Below are 19009 nucleotides of genomic sequence, written 5' to 3'. Positions count from 1 at the left end.
AAAAGAATACACAGGGAAAGTCTTTTGGATCACTTCCAAGTGTTTTGTTAGGGTGCTACTCGGTCCCTGCCTGTTCAGACACTTGATCCTGAAGCAGTAAATGCCTCCTATCAGATCCAAAGAAATAAAACACCTTCTCTAAGATGCTAATTAGCATTCTTTATTATTGCAGTTAATTAAGATGATAGCATTTTTCTCAATGTTGATTCATAATTTATATTAAAAAGTCAGATTTAATTCTATAGTATCTTGCACACAGAAATTGTTTATATTTCCTATAACCAAGAATTATACTTACAGTTACATTTTTAGAGTGAATCAAAATTACAAATAGATTTAAAATTATATATATATATATATATAATAGTTTTCAAGCTCATGCCATGTAAACACATTTCAAAATTATAAAGCTTTTAAAATTTGAAGAAGAATAAAATGCTATATACAAATAAGCCTGTCTTTAAAATTTAAGCTGTTTATTCTTACTTTGTTTTATAAAGATAGGAACATAACACAGATCATGGCTGGACAAGCCTTAAGTCTGTTTCAGGATTCAATATGAAAGTGTCTAATAGGAGGGTTAAGTGTATGTACTACAAATAGCCACCTGAAATGTTGTGTTATATGCCCACAGATTGAGATTCTATTAAAAATGATGGCCTGCTCTTAGTGTTGTCAGTGATTTAACAAAATAACTACATTCACATCTTTATTATTTTCTTCACTCCAGATGCAATAAGTGAAGACCTTGACCCTAAGGGAATGCAAGTCTTGGGTAGAAGAGGGGACTTTGAGTGAACCTAGTGAGTGCTCTGTGCAGGAGGCTGCCACAGAGGATTGACAAACTGTAAATGGTGATGCCTGCAACCACAGACAAACCTTCATGATTTCATTCCAATGCTACCTACTTTTTGAACGAAGCAAAGCTTTTATTATGTTATTATTTGCTAGTAGGATTTTAGCAACATATGAAGAAAACTTGCATTGTGGCAAATTATGGTAATTTGGTTAGATCAAAAAGATAATCACCTGAAAAACTCACCTGTAGGAGACGCTTTCTGGGGACGGTCAGAGACACGGCAAAGACCTCTATAATCGAGTTAAGTGTTAGAAGTTTATTTCGGGGCGTGGGGTAGGGAGGTAGAGAGAGAGAGCAAGAGACGGAAAAAGAGCAAGCAAGAGAAAAAAAGAGAGCAAAAGAGAGCAAAAAAAAAGAGAGCGCAAAAAGAGAGACCGAGCTCTTCTATACCACTACTTATATAACCTATACCTTTGAATATTCTATTCCTTAACTAACCAATCTTTCTAAGTATACTAATATAGTAACATTTGTGTACAACCTATAGAAATCGCTATTTTTGCATATTTTTAGTTATCTCAGGGTCCTTCAGACCTTTCCTTATAAGGCTGGGATGAGGGGTCTCAGCTTGGTTTTATTGCAGGAAAGAATGTGTTCTGGCATACCAGCCCGGTTGGTTTCTTTGAATTATTCAAACCGTGCTATCATTTGTATTTCTTCCTTAGCCTTTCTGGCTACAAAGTCATATTTATAATTTCTTTCTAATTCTACCTTCCCAACACTCACCAAGAGTTCAACTGTATGAATGTTACCAAGGTAGTTTGATCATTAAAGCATCAGTAATCCATACATAGCTTCAAAGACACTAAGTGACATTTTTGTAAAAGGAAAGGGCCAATCAGGTGGTATGGTTAAACACTATCAGTGGAAAAAACTCTGATAAAAATTTGTATTTTCATGCTTCATATATAGTTAGTACTTCATTCATTGACCAACAACCAGATGACTGAAAGCACTGAAACACTTCTGGCAGTGCTCATTAATAGAGAGGAGAGCAAAATGAAAATTATCTCCAGTCCTGAAGTGACACCAATGGAGACATGCTATAATTTTTGGAGTGTATTTTTTCTCTCTGTCAAGCCTCTGGCATATTCAGTAACAGTAATGATAAAGATGTGTTGCTAGAAGCTAAGAAGGTCAACGTTTCCTATATTACCTTTCATGAAAGGTTTTCTTTTTCCTTCTCCTTAATAAGCCATGTCATTTCTAAACAAACAAGCCAAACATAGCTGCCTTTAAATAACTTTCTGTAGAAGGCTAGATGAATATTCTATTAAATTTCTCATAATTCTGTTTCATTTACATGCACCTACTGGAGTTACCTCGGCTAAATTATTCCAGAGAAGCTTTTTAAAGATGTGCCACAATGAGCCTGACTTTGAGAAAGCTGAGGCATAGGGACTGTAAGCAAGGACAGGCATTGTTGTCATCTACCTGGATTTTCTTTGTATTGCTGTAATAAGTGATTAAATGCTAGCCAAGCTGACTGCTTTCATGAGCTGTACAAGTCAGTGGATATGTCTGATAAAAGGTCCAGAATGCTGAAGTAAGAATTTGGGGCTGCTGTTTTAACCAAATTTAAGAATGCTCAGCCCCTGGCACAGTTGTTACAGCAGTCTTCACATAGTATGACCTCCTCTGGCATCTGCCAATGACACTCAATACTGTCTGTTATACCTGGCAGTTTGTGGTCACTGAACTTACAAAAGAGTGAAAGTGCTCTTCCTAAAGATCCTCTCAATCTTGAAAAAGATGTGTTTTGTCAAGAAATAAAGGGAAAACTTACCAAGGCTGGCTGCAACCAAGTTGGACAGATGACTACCTGACCTAGAGGGAAAAGGATGCGTGTATTTCTTATTAATTTAGTTTTTTTCTGTGGTATAAATATTCAGCTACAATACTGTGATGCATGCCTGGAATGTTGTACATTATTGAGGTGGAAAGCAGTCATATCATGTCTGTTTCTTGCTTGCTCCAAAGATGGAGCAGCATGAGCTGGTGAACGTGTGGAAGGACCATTTTGTGCAGTGACCATTTTCAGTGTTTGCAACAAAGTTTGTACATTCTGCTCAGTGAACAAGATACTGACTTGGAGTGTCTGTTCACTTCCAAGAAAATCCCCCCTGACAAGAGGGTACTGTGTTGAGAGTGACCCTTTAGAGAGGAATATTTGAGCAGGCTGGATTTGTGGAGTTACGGCTTCTGTTCACTGTATCACTTCAAAGAATAACAAATAGACTTCCATGGTAATTGTCCCAGGCCAGTTTAAGAAAGGTTGGTGTGATGAATATGAGTGAAATGAATAAAGATAATTATTAAGGCTGGAAAAGACCTCTAAATCATTAAGTCCAACCATTAACGCAGCACTGATGTGTTTACCATTAGACTGTGTCCCCAGGTCCCAGACCTGCACTTCCAGGGTTGGTGATTCCACCATTTTCCTGGGCAGCCTATTGCAATGCTTGACCACCCTTTCAGTGAAGTATTTTTTCCTAATATCCAATCTAAACCTCCTCTGGTAATACTTGAGGCTATTTCTGCTCATCCTGCCACTTGCACTTTGGGAAGAAAGAACAACCCCTACCTGGCTACAAACTCCTTTCAGGTAGTTGTAGAGAGTGATGTCCTCCCTGAGCCTCCTTTTTCTCCAGGCTTAACTGCCCCAACTCTAAATGTTAGGTTAAAAGATAAAGTCTTGTTAGGAGAACATGATGTGGTTAGTATGCCCACGTTTGTTACAAATCATGCTTCCAAAATGGTAAAGAACATGTAAAGATGTGAAATCTGAGAAAATTATTTCAGACAACAAGGCCACAGCTTTATTAGAGATAAGGGTATTATACATTGTTTCACATACATATTTTCTGTATGGGGCTGTGGCTACAAAATAGACTTTGAATCATCTGTTAAAGAGGTCTCATAGCATGTATGACAGATAATAAAGTTAGCATTTTTTTTTCTGTTAATTGACTTTTCTAAACTCCTCTTGTTGAATGGCCTTTGGCATGTCCTTTGGTAATTCTCTTCAGTTCCAAATTAGAGCAATGGAAGTGGTATTAGTACTAATAATATACTAATAATTCACAGTTATTTATCCATAGAATTGATATTGTGTTGGTTGCAAAGGAAGAAGGGGCTTGGTTTAGAGAAATGAAAATGATATTGTGGGGTTTTGTGCTGGTAAGGTGTGGGGATGACCAGTGGCTGAATCTTCTTTTTGCAATGACACAAAAAGCCTTCCCAAAAGGTTGCACAAAATTTAGCTCTTGCTCTTAAGACTCTACACTGTGGAAATGTAGGAAAAGGTGGAAGGTTCAAATTGCATTTTCTTAACTAGGACATAACTTGCTATTCTAGATTTCATCTGCTTGGATATTTTTCTTGACAAAGGACTCTATTTCTGGGTGTGTGCATGTATCTGCGATGTTGGACAAATGTGCACCTATAGAAGAATGATTGCTAAGGACAAGGAAAGATTTTATTACACGTATAATTTCTTAATGATTTACTGACCGCAGAAGATGGGGCTTTGAAAAATGTGGAACTTTTCTTAACCAAACAGGTTAAAAAAAAAATTATCAGAGAACAAATGCTAGACATTTTCTATACACTTTTTTTTAGTGAGTAGTATTTTGTTTGGTTATGAAACTTTAAATGTCCTTTAAATGCTGCTATTTTTTTCCCTGTAAGATAAGGCTTCATATGCCTTGCTTTTTCAGTCCTAATTTTCAGTTTATTTAATGTTGCCTTTCTTTTCCCCTTTATTTTCTCTTTCTTGTATTGTCTTTTTGCTTATGAGCAGATCTGCTTTCTCCTTTAAGAGAGGCTTTCTGCAAAATATGTAGACGCCAGAGTTTTTATGTCCTAGAGCTAGAGATGAATGGACCTAGTGGATTACTGGAGTTAGTGTAAATGTGCAGCTGACAGTCCATGCTCTGCCCTGGCACCCGTGCTGATGAGGATCGGTGACGCGCACAGGGGTAGTTCAGAGGAGAACTCTATTAACAAAGCAAAATCTTTACGAAGTTGGCCATCATCACATAATCTTTGTTCATCTACGAAGGCGAGGGAAACCTCCTCTGGTCAGAAAGACCAAGCTCGGCGTTCTTTGGCTGCGTGTTGCGAGGCGAGAGATGGGGAGATCGCACCGCTCCCGCGCAGGCCGAGGCTTTAGTTTTTTGCGGGGAGGCCCGGAGGGGTGCGAGGCCTTGCCGCGGGGCGTGGCGCGGCGCTGGCAGCGGGCGCTGGCAGCCGTACGGGCGGGCCGTGCGGTGCGGTGGGGGCTGTGCGGTGCGGGCTGTGCGGTGCGGTGCGGGCTGTGCGGTGCGGTGGGGGCTGTGCGGTGCGGGCTGTGCGGTGCGGGCTGTGCGGCGCGGGCTGTGCGGTGCGGTGCGGCGCTCGCCGCGCTGCTGCCGCCGGGGCGGTGCGAGGGGCGCTCGCCGCGCCCCCATGCGCAGGGCGCGGGGCGCCGGCCCGCCGGCCCGCTGCGACCGGGAGCTGCTCGTCCTGGGGTGAGTGTGGCGGCGGGCCCGGGGGCTGCTCGTCCCGGGGTGAGTGTGGCGGCGGGCCCGGGGGCTGCTCGTCCCGGGGTGAGTGTGGCGGCGGGCCCGGGGGCTGCTCGTCCCGGGGTGAGTGTGGCGGCGGGCCCGGGGGCTGCTCGTCCCGGGGTGAGTGTGGCGGCGGGCCCGGGGCTGCGGCCCCTGGCGGAGTGGGTGTGAGGGCGGGCCCGGGGCTGCGGCGGCGCTGCTGCGGTGTATGTGGACAGCGGTGTTGTTGTCCCTCGTCGCTGCGGAGCTTTCGGTGAGCAGCCGGGAGCTGCTCCAGCTTCTGGTGCTCGCTCGCCAGCGCAGGGGAAGTGATGCTGTAGATGTGCTGGGAAGTGTTTTTCTGTCGTTTTATTTTATTGCAATAATTTCCTGGCACATCTAATGGCATGTGATCCAAGGAGTCAGGAGACGTAGTACAACAACACAAAAACGTGGCAGAAACACTACTTTGCTCCACCTCACATCAAGACAAGAGGACACTGCCTGAAATTGTTCTAGGGGAGGTTTAGCTTGGATATAAGTAAGCAGAAGGTAACAGTAAATGGTTTCCTCTTCCAGTGGTGTTTCATGGGAATCTGACCTGGGCAGTTTGAGTAGGTAAAGAGCACCAAAGTGTGAAACCTTGGTGGTGATATTAAGTCGTGGAAAAATACTAAGAACAAGCGTCAGCTGTGAAAAAAATTGAAAGACCTTATAAGGCTGCCCAAGCAATAACATGGCAAATGTTAGACAGAGAGGGATGTCCAGGAACAGAAGGAAACATCATTCCACTTAGAAGATGGACTGTGAGCTCACAGTTACTTCTTGGGAGAGGGATTTTGGCGTTAGGACAAATGAGACTCAAGTCATGGGACTGGACTTCATGAATATTCATAGAGCTTCCTGGTGCTTACTGGCCAAAAACAGATGCCTAGGGAAGAGATTCGATATGAAGTGTAAGCACATGGAAATCCTTTCCGCTGCTGTTGTACCAGCCTCCAATAATTCAAAATTTAAGGTCTTCCCTGATGAGAAGTTCAAACTTATGGTGGGTTTTTAGTGTCCTCTTAACCAGGACATAGCAGTAGGATGTGTGATGTGATCCATTTGAGTGAGGAGTTAGATTTTGGCATATGTGTCTTTGTAATATGTGTAACGGCAAGATAAGTATCAGAAAGGATAGAAGGAAGAGAGAGCAATCCTAACTGTTGCAGAGCTAACCTACAGTTCTTGTCTAAAGAAATGAAAATTGTTGAACTGTGAGCTGTTTTCTTATAGTTACTCATTCACAAATGTACTTTGATGCAATCATGCCACTGTGAGAGTTTTATGGGATGAAAATAGGTTAAGCAATCTGTTGTGTTTCCAAGGAGCACTTTGACACGTCTGTGTACGTTCTGAAGAGGAGGGTTTAGCATTTTAATGACCCAACTTCACGCATCGAATGTAATATGTGATTGTGAACAGTTGTGTAATTATAAACAGTTTCCATCTAAAAAAAAACAAACAAAAAACCATCACAACAAAAAGCCCTAGCCCCCAAACAAAGGAAAAAACATTCCTTCATTAAACTGCTGTGTGGGCATTTACTGGTTTGTACCTTTGCTGTGTTGTTGAAATAGTGAAGTGCTCCTTCATTTGTGTGGACTTCTTGCAAAGCTTGAACTGCAGAATCCAAGAAGGATGCCAGTAGAGTAAAACAAGTCTCGAAGTAAAGTACCTTTGTAAGTAAGGCGGATAAAATCTATTTTAAAACAAGGTAGTTTGTTTCAAGCAAATATTTGTCATGATGGAGAGGATTGAAAAATTGAAAAGTTTTCTCTCTCCTCCTTTTCCCTTCCCTCCTCACCCCCCCCTTTTCAGTGGAGATGCGACTTAACTTTTATTTAAAATTATGGAATGTTATGTTTCTGTGTTTATAGGAAGGGACTGTCCATAGGTTCCCCAAATCGGTGTCTCTCTGGAAAAAGCGGAGTGTCTCTTCCATCAGTTTTTGCAAGAAATGTGCAAGAAGCCATTGACAATTATACCTGGTATGCATCTACTTCTGAAACAATAATTAATTAATAATACTTAATTAACTCACTTTTGACTTAGATTTTCATGTGTGGAATTAATTTTCACTAAAGTCACTTCCAGTCATTCTCATGGATAATAATTATTGCATAATAATGCAGCAGGATGCAAATTGACCTAACCTGCTGTTTTTAAAGGGTTTGAATTTTATTCCTGGTTTGTGATACGAATTTGAGTATTTTAAGACTGTGGTAGAGGGCACTGTTTAGGTCTGGAATGGAAATCAGACTTCATGATTAAATTGAAATCATGCTCATCAGCGTTGCAGGTTATTTAACTTTCAAGAAGTTTCATTCCGGATGACACTGGTTAGGGTTTGCTAGGCCTGCCCATCCAAATGCCACTGCTTTCCCTGCATCCTGAGGTGGGTGGTAGCTGGCAAGGACCAGCTAGAACTTCAAGGGGCTTGAGTTGCGCAGGTCAAATTTTAAAGTGCATTAGATTTAGCAACATATAAACCATAGCATAGAGACATGTAACTCAGTGGTATTTGAAATATTTGTAGAGATCTTGTGCTTAGTTTTGCAAAAGCTTTCTTGTGATAGCTTCTAATGTGAAAGAGTTAAAGAAAGCTTATGTTATTTTTTATGTGTTTTTCATGTGATCACTAGCTGACGTGGAGAAACCAAAATAATTGTTCAAGCCGGAAATATTGATACATACATATAATTATATTCAAATACAAACACAGATACATATGCATAGTTTAGAGTGCCATACAGTTGCAATGGTGTATATATATGCAAAAGCATGATAGTGTAGAAGGAATTGCCTTTAAGGCAGTAAATAGTACTAATAGGAATCTAATGTATTCATTAGATCTATGTATCTATTACTATAGGAATACTAATGTATTCACTCTTCTTTAAAATATCTGCTTGCACCATTTGCTTGATTAGTTGCTTTATTTAAAAGATATTTTTACAGAAAATAATTGTGTTCTTCATTTTAATTTGTCTTCTTTTCAGCGAGACACTTTCATCACTTTCTTCTAGTGGTTGTACAACACCCACAGAGTTGAATAATACTTGGCCTGGAATAAACAGCTATACTACCAGTTTGTCTACTGAAAGAAGTTCGGTTTACTCCTGGCGGGATGATGTATGTCACAGAAAATTTTACAGTACCCTTTCTCCAAATATTGTAGAAAATACTAGTTTTTACTGATGTTGGACATGCAGCATCTCATCCATAATAGCCTAATGAATAAGTGTACTAATTGAACATTTAAAAAATAGTTTTGGTTGCAAGATGGTATCCGTGCAGTTAATGTGTAACAAAGGAAAATGGAATAAAGTGACAAATGATAAAGTTTGGGGAAAACAAAGCTGTTTTACTAAGCCAAAGTTTATGTTTCTGAGTCTAAGCGAATGATGAACATGTCTTTTCAGACTGTATATTGCAGGCAATGCTAAATTGAGTGTTCTCAAGGTTTTCAGTTATAAAGTACATTCATGAATATGCACATAAATTTCTCAGTCTTGGTAAATATTTAGCTCTTAAATAAACTCAGTTATTTTTTGTAGATGATGCAGAGAGAGGTTGTATCTGTTACAAAGGCTGAGCTCTGAGGTATACCTGGTGCAGGCTGGCAGTGTTAAATAAACCCAAAAGCATTGCAGTTGCTGCCAATTTCATTTCAGAAAGCCTTTTGTGGCTGGTAGTGGTAGTTCAGCCATTCTTTTTGCATAATACCCTAAGCTTTAGGGTACTAACCCCATCTGTTGCTGCTAGCCCTGCAGGAGAAAGACTGACTCTGAATATTAAGTAACCTGTGTGAGAGTTATTTTTTCATTCCTTTTCAGTGTGATCCCTTCTGAATGCTTTGAGGTATTCAGCTGGAAGTGAGCAAGCATGGTTTGGGGGGCATTGAGTTTTACCAGTTCTTTTAGTGTATCAAAGTATCTAATATAAGTGGCAAGTGTCATTACAAACAGTGCCCCAGCTGAGGAACACTCAGCCAAGTGCTTGTCTCCACATCACTGACACTTCTCTACTATTTTCATTTGCCTCTGTGTTAACCTAGTCTCAAGTTGCACTGAGTTGTAGGTTCAGGGAAGAAGTGTGGAAGGGCATTTCTCACACTGACAGCTGTTTCCTAAGCACTAGACTACATCACACAGGTGTACGGTGCTCGCTCTTTGCTCTGTTAGCTGTCGTACTTAGAAAGGAAGAAGAGCACTTCTTGAAAATGGAGGGAGCTTTTGTGCTGTGGGTGCCAGAGATGCAGTGTGTGTGCTTCACATTGGCACAGTGAACAAACTGGGAATCCAAACAACTTATAAATGTCTTTTTTTTTTTGGGGGGGTGGGGAGGTGTTTGTTTTTTAATGTGGGCTAATTCTAGGCAGCTTATTTTATCTTTTAACATCAAAGAAATGCAGCCATGTAGTTCCTTTTTACTAAATCAAGTTATTCAGGCCAGCTATATGGGATTTTTTTGGTTTTTGGTTGTTTTGTTGTTTTGTTGGTTTTTTTTTTGCATTGTGGTATATGAATTATTGTGTCCAAAATATATAGTCTGACTATGCATTCTGACACGCTCATCCAAGTTGATTAATGTTGTTCTGTTCTTTAAATACCATGGAAATTTTAGTATACATGCATATTTACTAATGACTGTTAATTTTATAATATATAGGAATTTGATAAAGTCAACACACAGAAGGTACATCAGTTATTTTGGGAGATTGATGAAATGCTGTTTGAAGGAAAAGTGACCTCCCAAACAGAGAACCTGCAGGCAGAATGTGCAGATTGGGTTGAACAATTTCCTCATATAAGGTGAGGAAATTCTTGCTAGTAGTAGTTTTAATTAGATGACATTCTAATTTGAATTTTTGGGGTACCCTCTTATGGTTTGGGCATCAGCAACACTTGTGCATTCAAATCTGTATCTCTGGGACTGAGCTGTGCCATAGTTATTCAGTAAATCTGGGTAGTGTTGCTTTAGCAGCTGATGCCCTTTATTTTGATTAATAAAATTATTGCAGGCAAAGTTGTTCAGAAATTATTTTATTATATAATTTTGTGTATATTTATTAGAGTTGCTTTCATCTTTTCTCTCTTCCTCTCTATGTTATGCATGTTGGAGTTTGCACATTTTCTGAACTTTAACTGTAGCCTTAAATTTCCATGTCAACATCTTTGATTAGCACTTTTACTCACCTTGGTGGATGCCAGAGTTGGACAAGTGAAGTCACAGCACATGTTATTTGTCTTCTGCATCTATTTTTAAATATATTGTACAGAGTTTTTTGATAAGAAAGGAAGTGTGTTTACTTTTGTCTGCCTTTAGAGCAATCTAACAGTTGGGTTTTTTTAATTTCCTCTTAAAATCTTTAAACTAGAATCTCATCTTGTGTAAATCAACTTAACTTCAATGACTTAAATACTAGGCAATATTAAGGTAATACACCTTAATTTTAATTTAATACTAGGCAATACTAGGCAATATTAAGGTAATACACCTTTGAGGCTCTGGCCCCTCAAAGCAGATGTAAGTTGTGCTTTTTCATTGCCTACTGTTTGCAGGTGTTTGTATACTGGATATTTGCATATGGCTAAGATTTCCATCTGTGATACTGCTTGTTCTCTCCTTTTTATTCAGAGTTCTAGGAAAGCAGCTCCTAGTGCCAAAGGATGAAGGCTTTCAGCATTTTCAGAGCAGAAATGATGCCCATGTAGATACTAAGAGTGTGCCTGGCCTCCTTGAATGTACTGGTCATACAAAAGAGTATGTTAATTTTTTAAAAGTTTTTGTTTTGGTCAATCCCCTTCAGAAACATGTACAAATATTACTTTCGTGTTACTGAAACACGTCAGTATTATTAATATGCACTTTCTTCTTTCTTTGAATGTTTAATTCTCATTTTCTTGATATTTTTTCCAGGCTCTGCATCTCAGGATCTAAACTGATCCCAACAGCATTTCCAATACATACATCACTGGATTCAAGTTCCACTAGGATTACTTCTTCAGACTCAGCCATGTATTCCTTCCTGGAAGAAGAAATTTATGATGAGGATGGAAAAATAGAGGAATATCTTGCCTTTGACAACAAGGAACTGTAAATAACAGATATATGTATTTTTGAAGAATGTATGAAAAGTTTTCAATGAACTGAGTTAGGGTTCATAAACTGTGTTTCTCTTCTGTAAGACTGAGTTCCTTCTGTCCCTGTGTTTGGTAACACAGTCGTCAGAACACTCATTAGGCATGTGGAAGATTAGGTATGTCTTTCTAGAGGTTTAAAGCTCACATCTCCCCTTTCAGTGGAATGTGTCTTAACCACTAATTGTTTTGAGGCATTTGATGCATGGAGATTCAATAAAATGAATATTTAATTTTGAGATGGGGTAGAATGAAGGCATTCCTTCTCCCCAAGTGAGTGCTGCCTTGAGCATGAGGTTGTTTAGTGTCATTACACTGTTTGTGCTGTCACTGTCTGCCCTAATGAGTCTTAAATTCTTTCTGTGCAGAGTATAACAGCTTTGTGAGGAGAGCTGCAGGTTACAGCCAGCATTTAGAGCACTCTTGTGAGCAACAAGTCACTCAGTCATCTTCTTGACAGTACAGCCTAGGTTTCCTGTGAGCCAGTTGAATGTTCCAGCAGCTAGGCTACTGTGTGGATAATATATCATCATGTGCTGTTTTCTAAAAGGCTTCTAAAAGGAAAACCTTGGTAGGACTTGTTGGGCACAAAGCACAGCTTTTTTTGCTAAGGCCTTATGCACATTCAAAGCAAAGACATGGTTGTTCTGAAAACCTGAGGAGCCAGACAGAGACCCTTTCATTCAGTGCTCTTTTTGAAAGGGAAGGCTGGGGTTGCTGCCCTTTTAGGAAGCGTTTAGGTTCAAGAATAGCCTTGGTAGTCTTCTCTCTTTGTTTTACTAAATAAGCAAACTTAATTTGGGAGGGAGACTTGTCTGAAGCTATGTTTTTCTCTTTTGTCTCCTTCATATGATTCTTGTTTCCTTCAATTCTTAAATACTTTGTTCTCCATAACTAAAATAGTAAGTGTTGAAAAGCCTGACAGGAGAACAGCTTGGTCATTTTATGAGTTGGAACACTCAGCCACATCTCACGTGCAGTTAAGAATTATGCAGTGTGGTTTGAGGAAGAAGTGAAGAAGTGACAGAGAAGAGAAAGGGAGGTAGTAGAAACCAGTGGGAATTTAGAATCATCTTTTTGATCTCAAAAAAACCCAAATAAACAACAAGGAAAAAAAACCCCACAAAAAACCAAACCAGACAAAAAAACCCAACCAAGCCCCAAAACCAGCCAACCAACCAACCAGCCAACCAACCAACCAACCAACCAATCAACCAACCAAAAAACTCCAACTATTCCTTAGAAAAAAATATGATGGCATTAAAAAAAAAAAAATTAAAACTTTCTCCCTGAGAGAGTGTATTAAAAGACCAAGTTAGGAAATGTTGCTAAAACATGCTTCCCTAGATACAGAGGAAACAAAAATTAAAAAGCATAACTGTCCTTACTGTAGTGTAGAGGAAGAAGGTATGTGTAAGGCTATGGGCTCTATCATTCCTGTTATACTGCAGAAATCCTTTAAAGTTGTTTTATCTTTGATCAATGGTGGAAAATTGCAGCTATGTGCAGGTACACAGGGCATGTTGAGAAAGAAACTTTCTATGTGAGAGTCCTCTTGTCAAATACAACAGATGTTGTTGCCTATATTGTAAAAAGCATGGGATTTAGTCTCAAATGACTATGTACCACATATAAAACCTTTTCCTAGACCTGTAAATTTTTCTTTTGTAATGCCCTAATGGGATTTTTAAATTTTTCAATGGCAAGCAAATGAAAGAGATATCAGTATATGTATTTGATAAGTTCTCCTCCCTTAGGTGAATTTGAGTTGGAATCTTTGGGTTATCTCCAGCTGACTGCCTTTTCTTCCATATGTATGTTTCTCTACTGAAGAGGACGGGGGGAAGGTCAATTTCCATGGGAATTCTTTTGAATTTGTTTCCTTTATTAGTGAGGATGAGATTTGGGAACAAAAGAAAATGCGTCTTTCTGAGAAGAGGTGTAAGCGTGGCATCCCCCCTGTTTCTCCCAATGCCTGTATCAAAGATGCTGTTACTTCTGAAGTATTTGATCATATCTGGAGCAGTGTCATTGGAATATTGGAGGAACTGATTAAAAAAAATTGGGAAACTAATGTCCCAGGTATTTAATATTTTCATTTGAAAATATGGTGTTTGTTGAATATAATTCAGAAAAGGCATCCTTCCCTAGCCCTTTAAATTAAGCAAATTTTCCTTTAGTTAAGATAACCAGTGCTGTAGAACTGTAATGTATATAATGCCTTGCCATGAGAATGTGTGCACACACATGCACCTAAAATAAAACTTTCTTCCAAATTTTCAACGAGTTTTGTACAAGAGGTGTAAAAAGAAAAATACTGACTGAAATAGCTTCATTGCAAGAGAGTGTGTATAAAAAAATAAAAACATTGATCACTGGCTTGAAGATGCAAATTGATGTTCTTAGTCATCATTAGTCAGGGGATTACTGACAATGTGATCTGGATCTGGAACCTAGGAATCAGTCTTCTAGTCTTCGTTGTTTAAGCTTTATTAATAAAAAGAACCCTTGGGTAGTCAGAATGTTAAAGTGAGATAGACAGTCTTGCTGATGTGAAGGAGTTCATGAGTTCATGAGTTCACTATAGGATGAAGAAAAGGTGACACATGTAATTTTATTTTATGTTTTCATATTCTAACAGACTGTAGTGAGGAAAAATAAAAGCTAGGAAAATTAGGTGCAAGTGAAAATCTATTTAGTATGCATGTGTTATCATTGGAAGCCAAGTGAAATTTCAGTTCTTTCAATGCATTTTAAAAGGACAGAAGTAACAGTAGAATACCTGAGGGTGAATCTTGGAAGTTACTTCTAATGTAACTCAACCTCAAATACAAGAATACAACAAAGTAAGAAATGGCAAAATTTCTCTGAATGCTTGCAGCATCAGAACTTAATATCTAGGTTTTACTGTAATTTAGAAGTTTGTTTGACACCACAGGTGGATTGTTTAGCTCTCAGTATTACAGTTTAGGGAGGATCATTTAACAGTGTTATGGTAGATTTGCTCTTTTATATTTTTAAAGGTGATAAGCTTATTACAAATAGCTAGTATTTCAACTAGGAAGGAAAAGAATTTAGGTTTATAATAGAAATAAGATGGTAGCATATAACCAAAATGAAAGAGTGTATAGCTGCTGTCAGGCAAGGCTAGTCAATAGGCTTTTAATTTAATATTTTTAATTTTTTTGCTACTTAAAAAGGAAAAGCTCTGGGGATTTTTAGACAGCATTTCATAGGTCTTACATGTATTTTCTTAAACAACCACCTCCAAATCTATCTGTATAGGCCAGCTTGTATGTCAGTGCCAGAGAAGGCATAGACAAATGTAAATGCTTCCAAAAACCCATCATTTATGTTAGATTTTTAAATAGCATGGAAACATAAAGCTATGTGAAAGTCTTTATTTACTGTGTAGTGTAATGAACCCAAAGAAATGATGGCTAGTAAATGTAGAAAATACTTCTTACACCCTCTACTTTTTTTGCTGTTGTTCAGAGTGTGACCAACAAATAGAAAAACTGAAAACTGTTACAGAAAAGCTGCCGCATTTGCCAGTCATTCATATTACAGCAGATGCTGGGACCATTCCTCTTTCCAGAGGCTATGAAGCACGAAGTGTATCTTTTGGGGCTCATTCTGTTCCATCACAGGTAAAAATAAAAAAACACCTTTCTGTCAAACATTTTTTATTTCTTCAAACCTTTGACAGTCTTGATTGAAACTTGAAAAGGTTCTTTTCCTTTCTTTCCTCTTTTTTTTTTTTTTTTATTTTATACCAAATAGGTGTACTTAAAATCATCTAATTTAAAATGAGGTTTCATTCAGTGTTCATTTTTTGTTTGTTGTCACTTGTTTTTCTTTGGTGGTCCTTAAAGGCACAATTTATCACTAAGGTATTTTTGCCATTGATTTGAAAAGTCTTGTTAAATTCTATTCTGTCCTTAAAAACTAATTCTGCTTTTATTGTGATCTGGTAATTTTTTCATGGTAGAATTAAGAAGATAAACTAGGATGTGAAGTTGCAGCTTGCAGTGCTTTTCTCACAACACTGCGAGTTTCAGACTCTTCCATTCCTTCTCTTTTTCTTGGCCTCTTGTGAAAGTGCAGTACATCCACAAGCACGTTGGCACTAGACCTTTAACTCTTTGTGGAAGCTCATGCTTATATTGATAAAATGTCCTGTTTTGTCCTGCTTGCTATCTCCTCTCTCTGTCTTCTGGTTCTTGTTTTGCACACTGCTTCTGTTTGTTTTTTTCCTCCTGTCTTTCTCTATTGAGTTCAAGCAACTTCATTTTCTTCCATTGTCTCTTTTTCCATGCTTGCTAAACAGTGAGATAAGGAACACAGCACAGATGGCACAGCAGTCTTGGTTCTCTCCATAGGTGTGCTTTGTTCTGTAGAGGTCCCAGAAGCCAGGAGAAGTAAAATCATGCCCCTGTGCTGAGGGAAAATGGAAAGTTTGAAGAATCAAACTCTGGCTTCAACTGAAATTTATATTTTAAATAGAGTTGCAATTCAGTAACTAAATTACATAAGTAGTATTTATAAAAATCTGTTTAAGATAAACAAAAGAAAAAAAGAATAGTTTTCCCATCTACTACTGAGAATTGTACTGAACCATCTTAAAGGAGCTTTTGTAAAAAAAATCTAAAACACCTCTTAACTATGTACTTGTTGAGATCTTCCTTCTAAAAAAGTAAAGGTTAACACAGTTGTTGCTTTTAATAGGTTTACCGTTTCTCCAACAACTTCTGTAGTGATCTGCATGGTGTGATGACAATTCAGGCAAAGCCACTCCAACAGAGGCATGCTACCACAGCAGAAAAAATACAGTAGGTGACATTGACATTCAAAAAATATGACATAATTCACATTATGTAAAAAATGTCTTGCACTTAGAAAAAAAAATTATAAAAAGGCAGTGATCTAGTATGTATCACTGGTATGATAGTAATTTGCAGAGGTTGAAATGATGCACTGTTAAACCCTTGTTTTTTTGATCCTAATTCCTTATTTCTTTCACTAGGAATGAGCAAGAAGACAAACAGCACAGCATTGCCTACAGCACTCCAAATTCAGCGCATGATAGACTGGGGACAACTTCTGCTAACAATATTCTCTCATCATCTCCAGTTCTGCTGGCATCTTCTAGGAAACTACCAAGGTTACCTTCTCTCACCTCTGACCAACCCTGCTCAGAAGTTCCTAATATGTACCATGATGAAATCTGTAAAGGGATGAAACTGTGAGTTTTTCATTTTATTAAAAAATTTTCTTTTCTCAGAACTTTACTGAAATTTCACTACTAAGGAATTTTGCAAAATACTTGAGAACTAACTCATGATTTATTATTAAGTGTAGAATTCAGAGGGAAGGAGAAAGCCAGCAGAGCCATGATTTTTTGAGGAAAGGCATTTTTTTCACTTATTTATTGCTGTATTAGGTGCTATTATTTTCTGTAGCTGAGCTTTGTAAAGAAATGTACTACTTAATAATTTCATATTACTTCAGTGAAGAAGTCTGTAATGTGAATGCTCCTAAAAGTGGAACTCTTACAATTCTGTAGGGTTGGCAGCTGGGATCGTTTATCTCCTGCTCGTGCACCTGCAACCCGGAACAAGTTACCACCAATAAATTCTGAGGTTGTGGAACAACGTGTTTTAGTACCTCGAATGCAACTGAGCTTTGTAAGTTGTGTTCATTTTTTTACCAGTGAAGTCAAGCTATTTAGAAATAAATTGCGCTATGTCACTGGTTAAAATGAGTAATTTTACAGCTTGAGTTGGTTTGTATTAATAGATAGTTTTAACATGCTAATGTGTGTTACATTTGGGTGCAATTACAGTGCAAGGGAAGGAGGTTTAAAGCCTCAGGTCACAGACAGATCATAGTGGAAAGACTTCTCTGATAACAGAAAAACCTGATTTTAAAAAAGAAAAAGCTAAAAAGAACCAACAAACAAGATAACCTTAGTAATCTTGCTCTTCTATGCATTCAGATTTAAATAGCTCTTTTCAGTGTTCTGTTCACTGGTGTTAGGTTATAAGAATTAGAAAACTATGCTGACTGAAATAGAAAAGGATAGCAACTGAAAAAAACAGATCTTATACTGGCCTATTTTTTGAAGGCTGAGGAAGTAATAAATCACCAAAAGAAAAGTAAATTAGCATGTTGCTATATCAATATGCCAACATAGCAACTATCTCGCATCTACTGAAAAAACAGGCAAACACTTAAATTGGTGCTTTTGTTCATTGAAAACATACTTTACTTATCTTCTTCTGAAGTTTTCTATGTCAACAGAAAAAAAAAAAATTAACTTATTCAATTGCTGCATTCTCTTAATGCTCTTTTTAATTCTCTCAGCATCAAGAACGATGTGCTCATAGCAGAGTGTCAAGTGCAGTAGCTGGCATGACAGAGCAACAGCCACTCAGAGAAAGAACTGTTACTGTTGATCAATTTTCAAGACCCAACACAACTCATACATTCAGGGTATGTTACAGTGTAAACAGAGATATGGAAAAAGGAAAGAGGTTTTCTTTCATGCCTGCTGTTGGTTTACAGAAGGTCTCATTTCTGGGTCTCATGTGACTTCTAATGCACAGGGATTCCTGCTACCTGTAAAGAGAAGGATGCTAAAAGTCTTGGGGAGGGTGTAGGACAATTGTATGAGGAAGAATTTTTTTTCCAGGTTTTGAGGGTGTGTGTGTTCTAGAAGTGTACAGTTTTAGTGCTGTTTGGAGCTTTGCACTTTGGTAGGATCCAGTCTGCTGAATTAGATCATAAAAACCCTAATCAAACCCTTTCCATAGATAAGTGTATCACACTAGCTAAGAATATATCTTTCATTTTTACAGAGAGACACACCTCAGAAGTCACTGACTTCCATGGATTTTGCTAACCACAGAAGAGCTGGTCAAGGATTTTTGATAACAGGTAGGCAAAGAAGAATGACTTGGAAGTCAGTAGAACCTATTAACCCATCATACTGTCAAAAAGTGTAGTGCTTAGGGACAGCCATCTCAGCATGAAAGAAGAATGAGTTTTCTTGGCAGGATCTTTTGAATTGTATTTTGAAGTCTCTTCTCACTTGTTCTGAGGTAGTCCTAACTCTTATGGCTAGGAATCCTGTGAAGCTTCTTTTTCTTGTTGTGACATGGGAGGAAAAGGATTCAGTCTTGTCTTGTCTCGTCTTGTCTCATCTTTTTTTTTTTTTTTTCTTAATATTTTGACATATTTACAACTATAGCAAGAGTATGTGGTGTATAGGCTAGATATTTTTGCAGCTGCTAGAGTAGCAACACAGTTGCATGCTTGTGAACTGCTCAAGACAAATTTTATTTTAGGTCTGAAATTAATAAACTTTTTGTGTGAAGAAAAAGATTCTTCATACAAAAAAGTATATTTGAAAATGCTTTTTTTTTTAAAAAAAA

The 19009-nt window shown here is 38.2% G+C and overlaps 1 protein-coding gene across 4 annotated transcripts in view; it reads left to right on the top strand.

Moving 5' to 3' along the window:
* FAM149A (family with sequence similarity 149 member A) overlaps positions 1-19009 on the top strand; it is a 28479-nt gene that overhangs the window by 5954 nt on the left and 3516 nt on the right. For 2 of the 4 annotated variants that reach the window (XM_086889046.1, XM_086889043.1), the window contains exons 2-13: positions 7308-7418; positions 8430-8562; positions 10102-10244; positions 11071-11196; positions 11353-11529; positions 13465-13655; positions 15069-15223; positions 16302-16405; positions 16600-16818; positions 17140-17260; positions 17940-18068; positions 18434-18512. In XM_086889046.1, coding sequence (XP_086745172.1) covers positions 7308-7418; positions 8430-8562; positions 10102-10244; positions 11071-11196; positions 11353-11529; positions 13465-13655; positions 15069-15223; positions 16302-16405; positions 16600-16818; positions 17140-17260; positions 17940-18068; positions 18434-18512 — 1688 coding nt within the window. Of the gene's footprint in view, positions 1-5176; positions 5371-5964; positions 6342-7307; positions 7419-8429; positions 8563-10101; positions 10245-11070; positions 11197-11352; positions 11530-13464; positions 13656-15068; positions 15224-16301; positions 16406-16599; positions 16819-17139; positions 17261-17939; positions 18069-18433; positions 18513-19009 lie in introns of those variants that run through there. The other 2 variants (XM_086889045.1, XM_023925085.2) reach the window with 2 other exon arrangements.

The sequence above is a fragment of the Cyanistes caeruleus genome, chromosome 5 (genome assembly GCF_971803275.1).
Source record: "Cyanistes caeruleus chromosome 5, bCyaCae1.hap1.1, whole genome shotgun sequence".
Classification (NCBI taxonomy): Eukaryota; Metazoa; Chordata; class Aves; order Passeriformes; family Paridae; genus Cyanistes; species Cyanistes caeruleus.
This window is presented reverse-complemented; position numbering and strand designations above follow the sequence as displayed.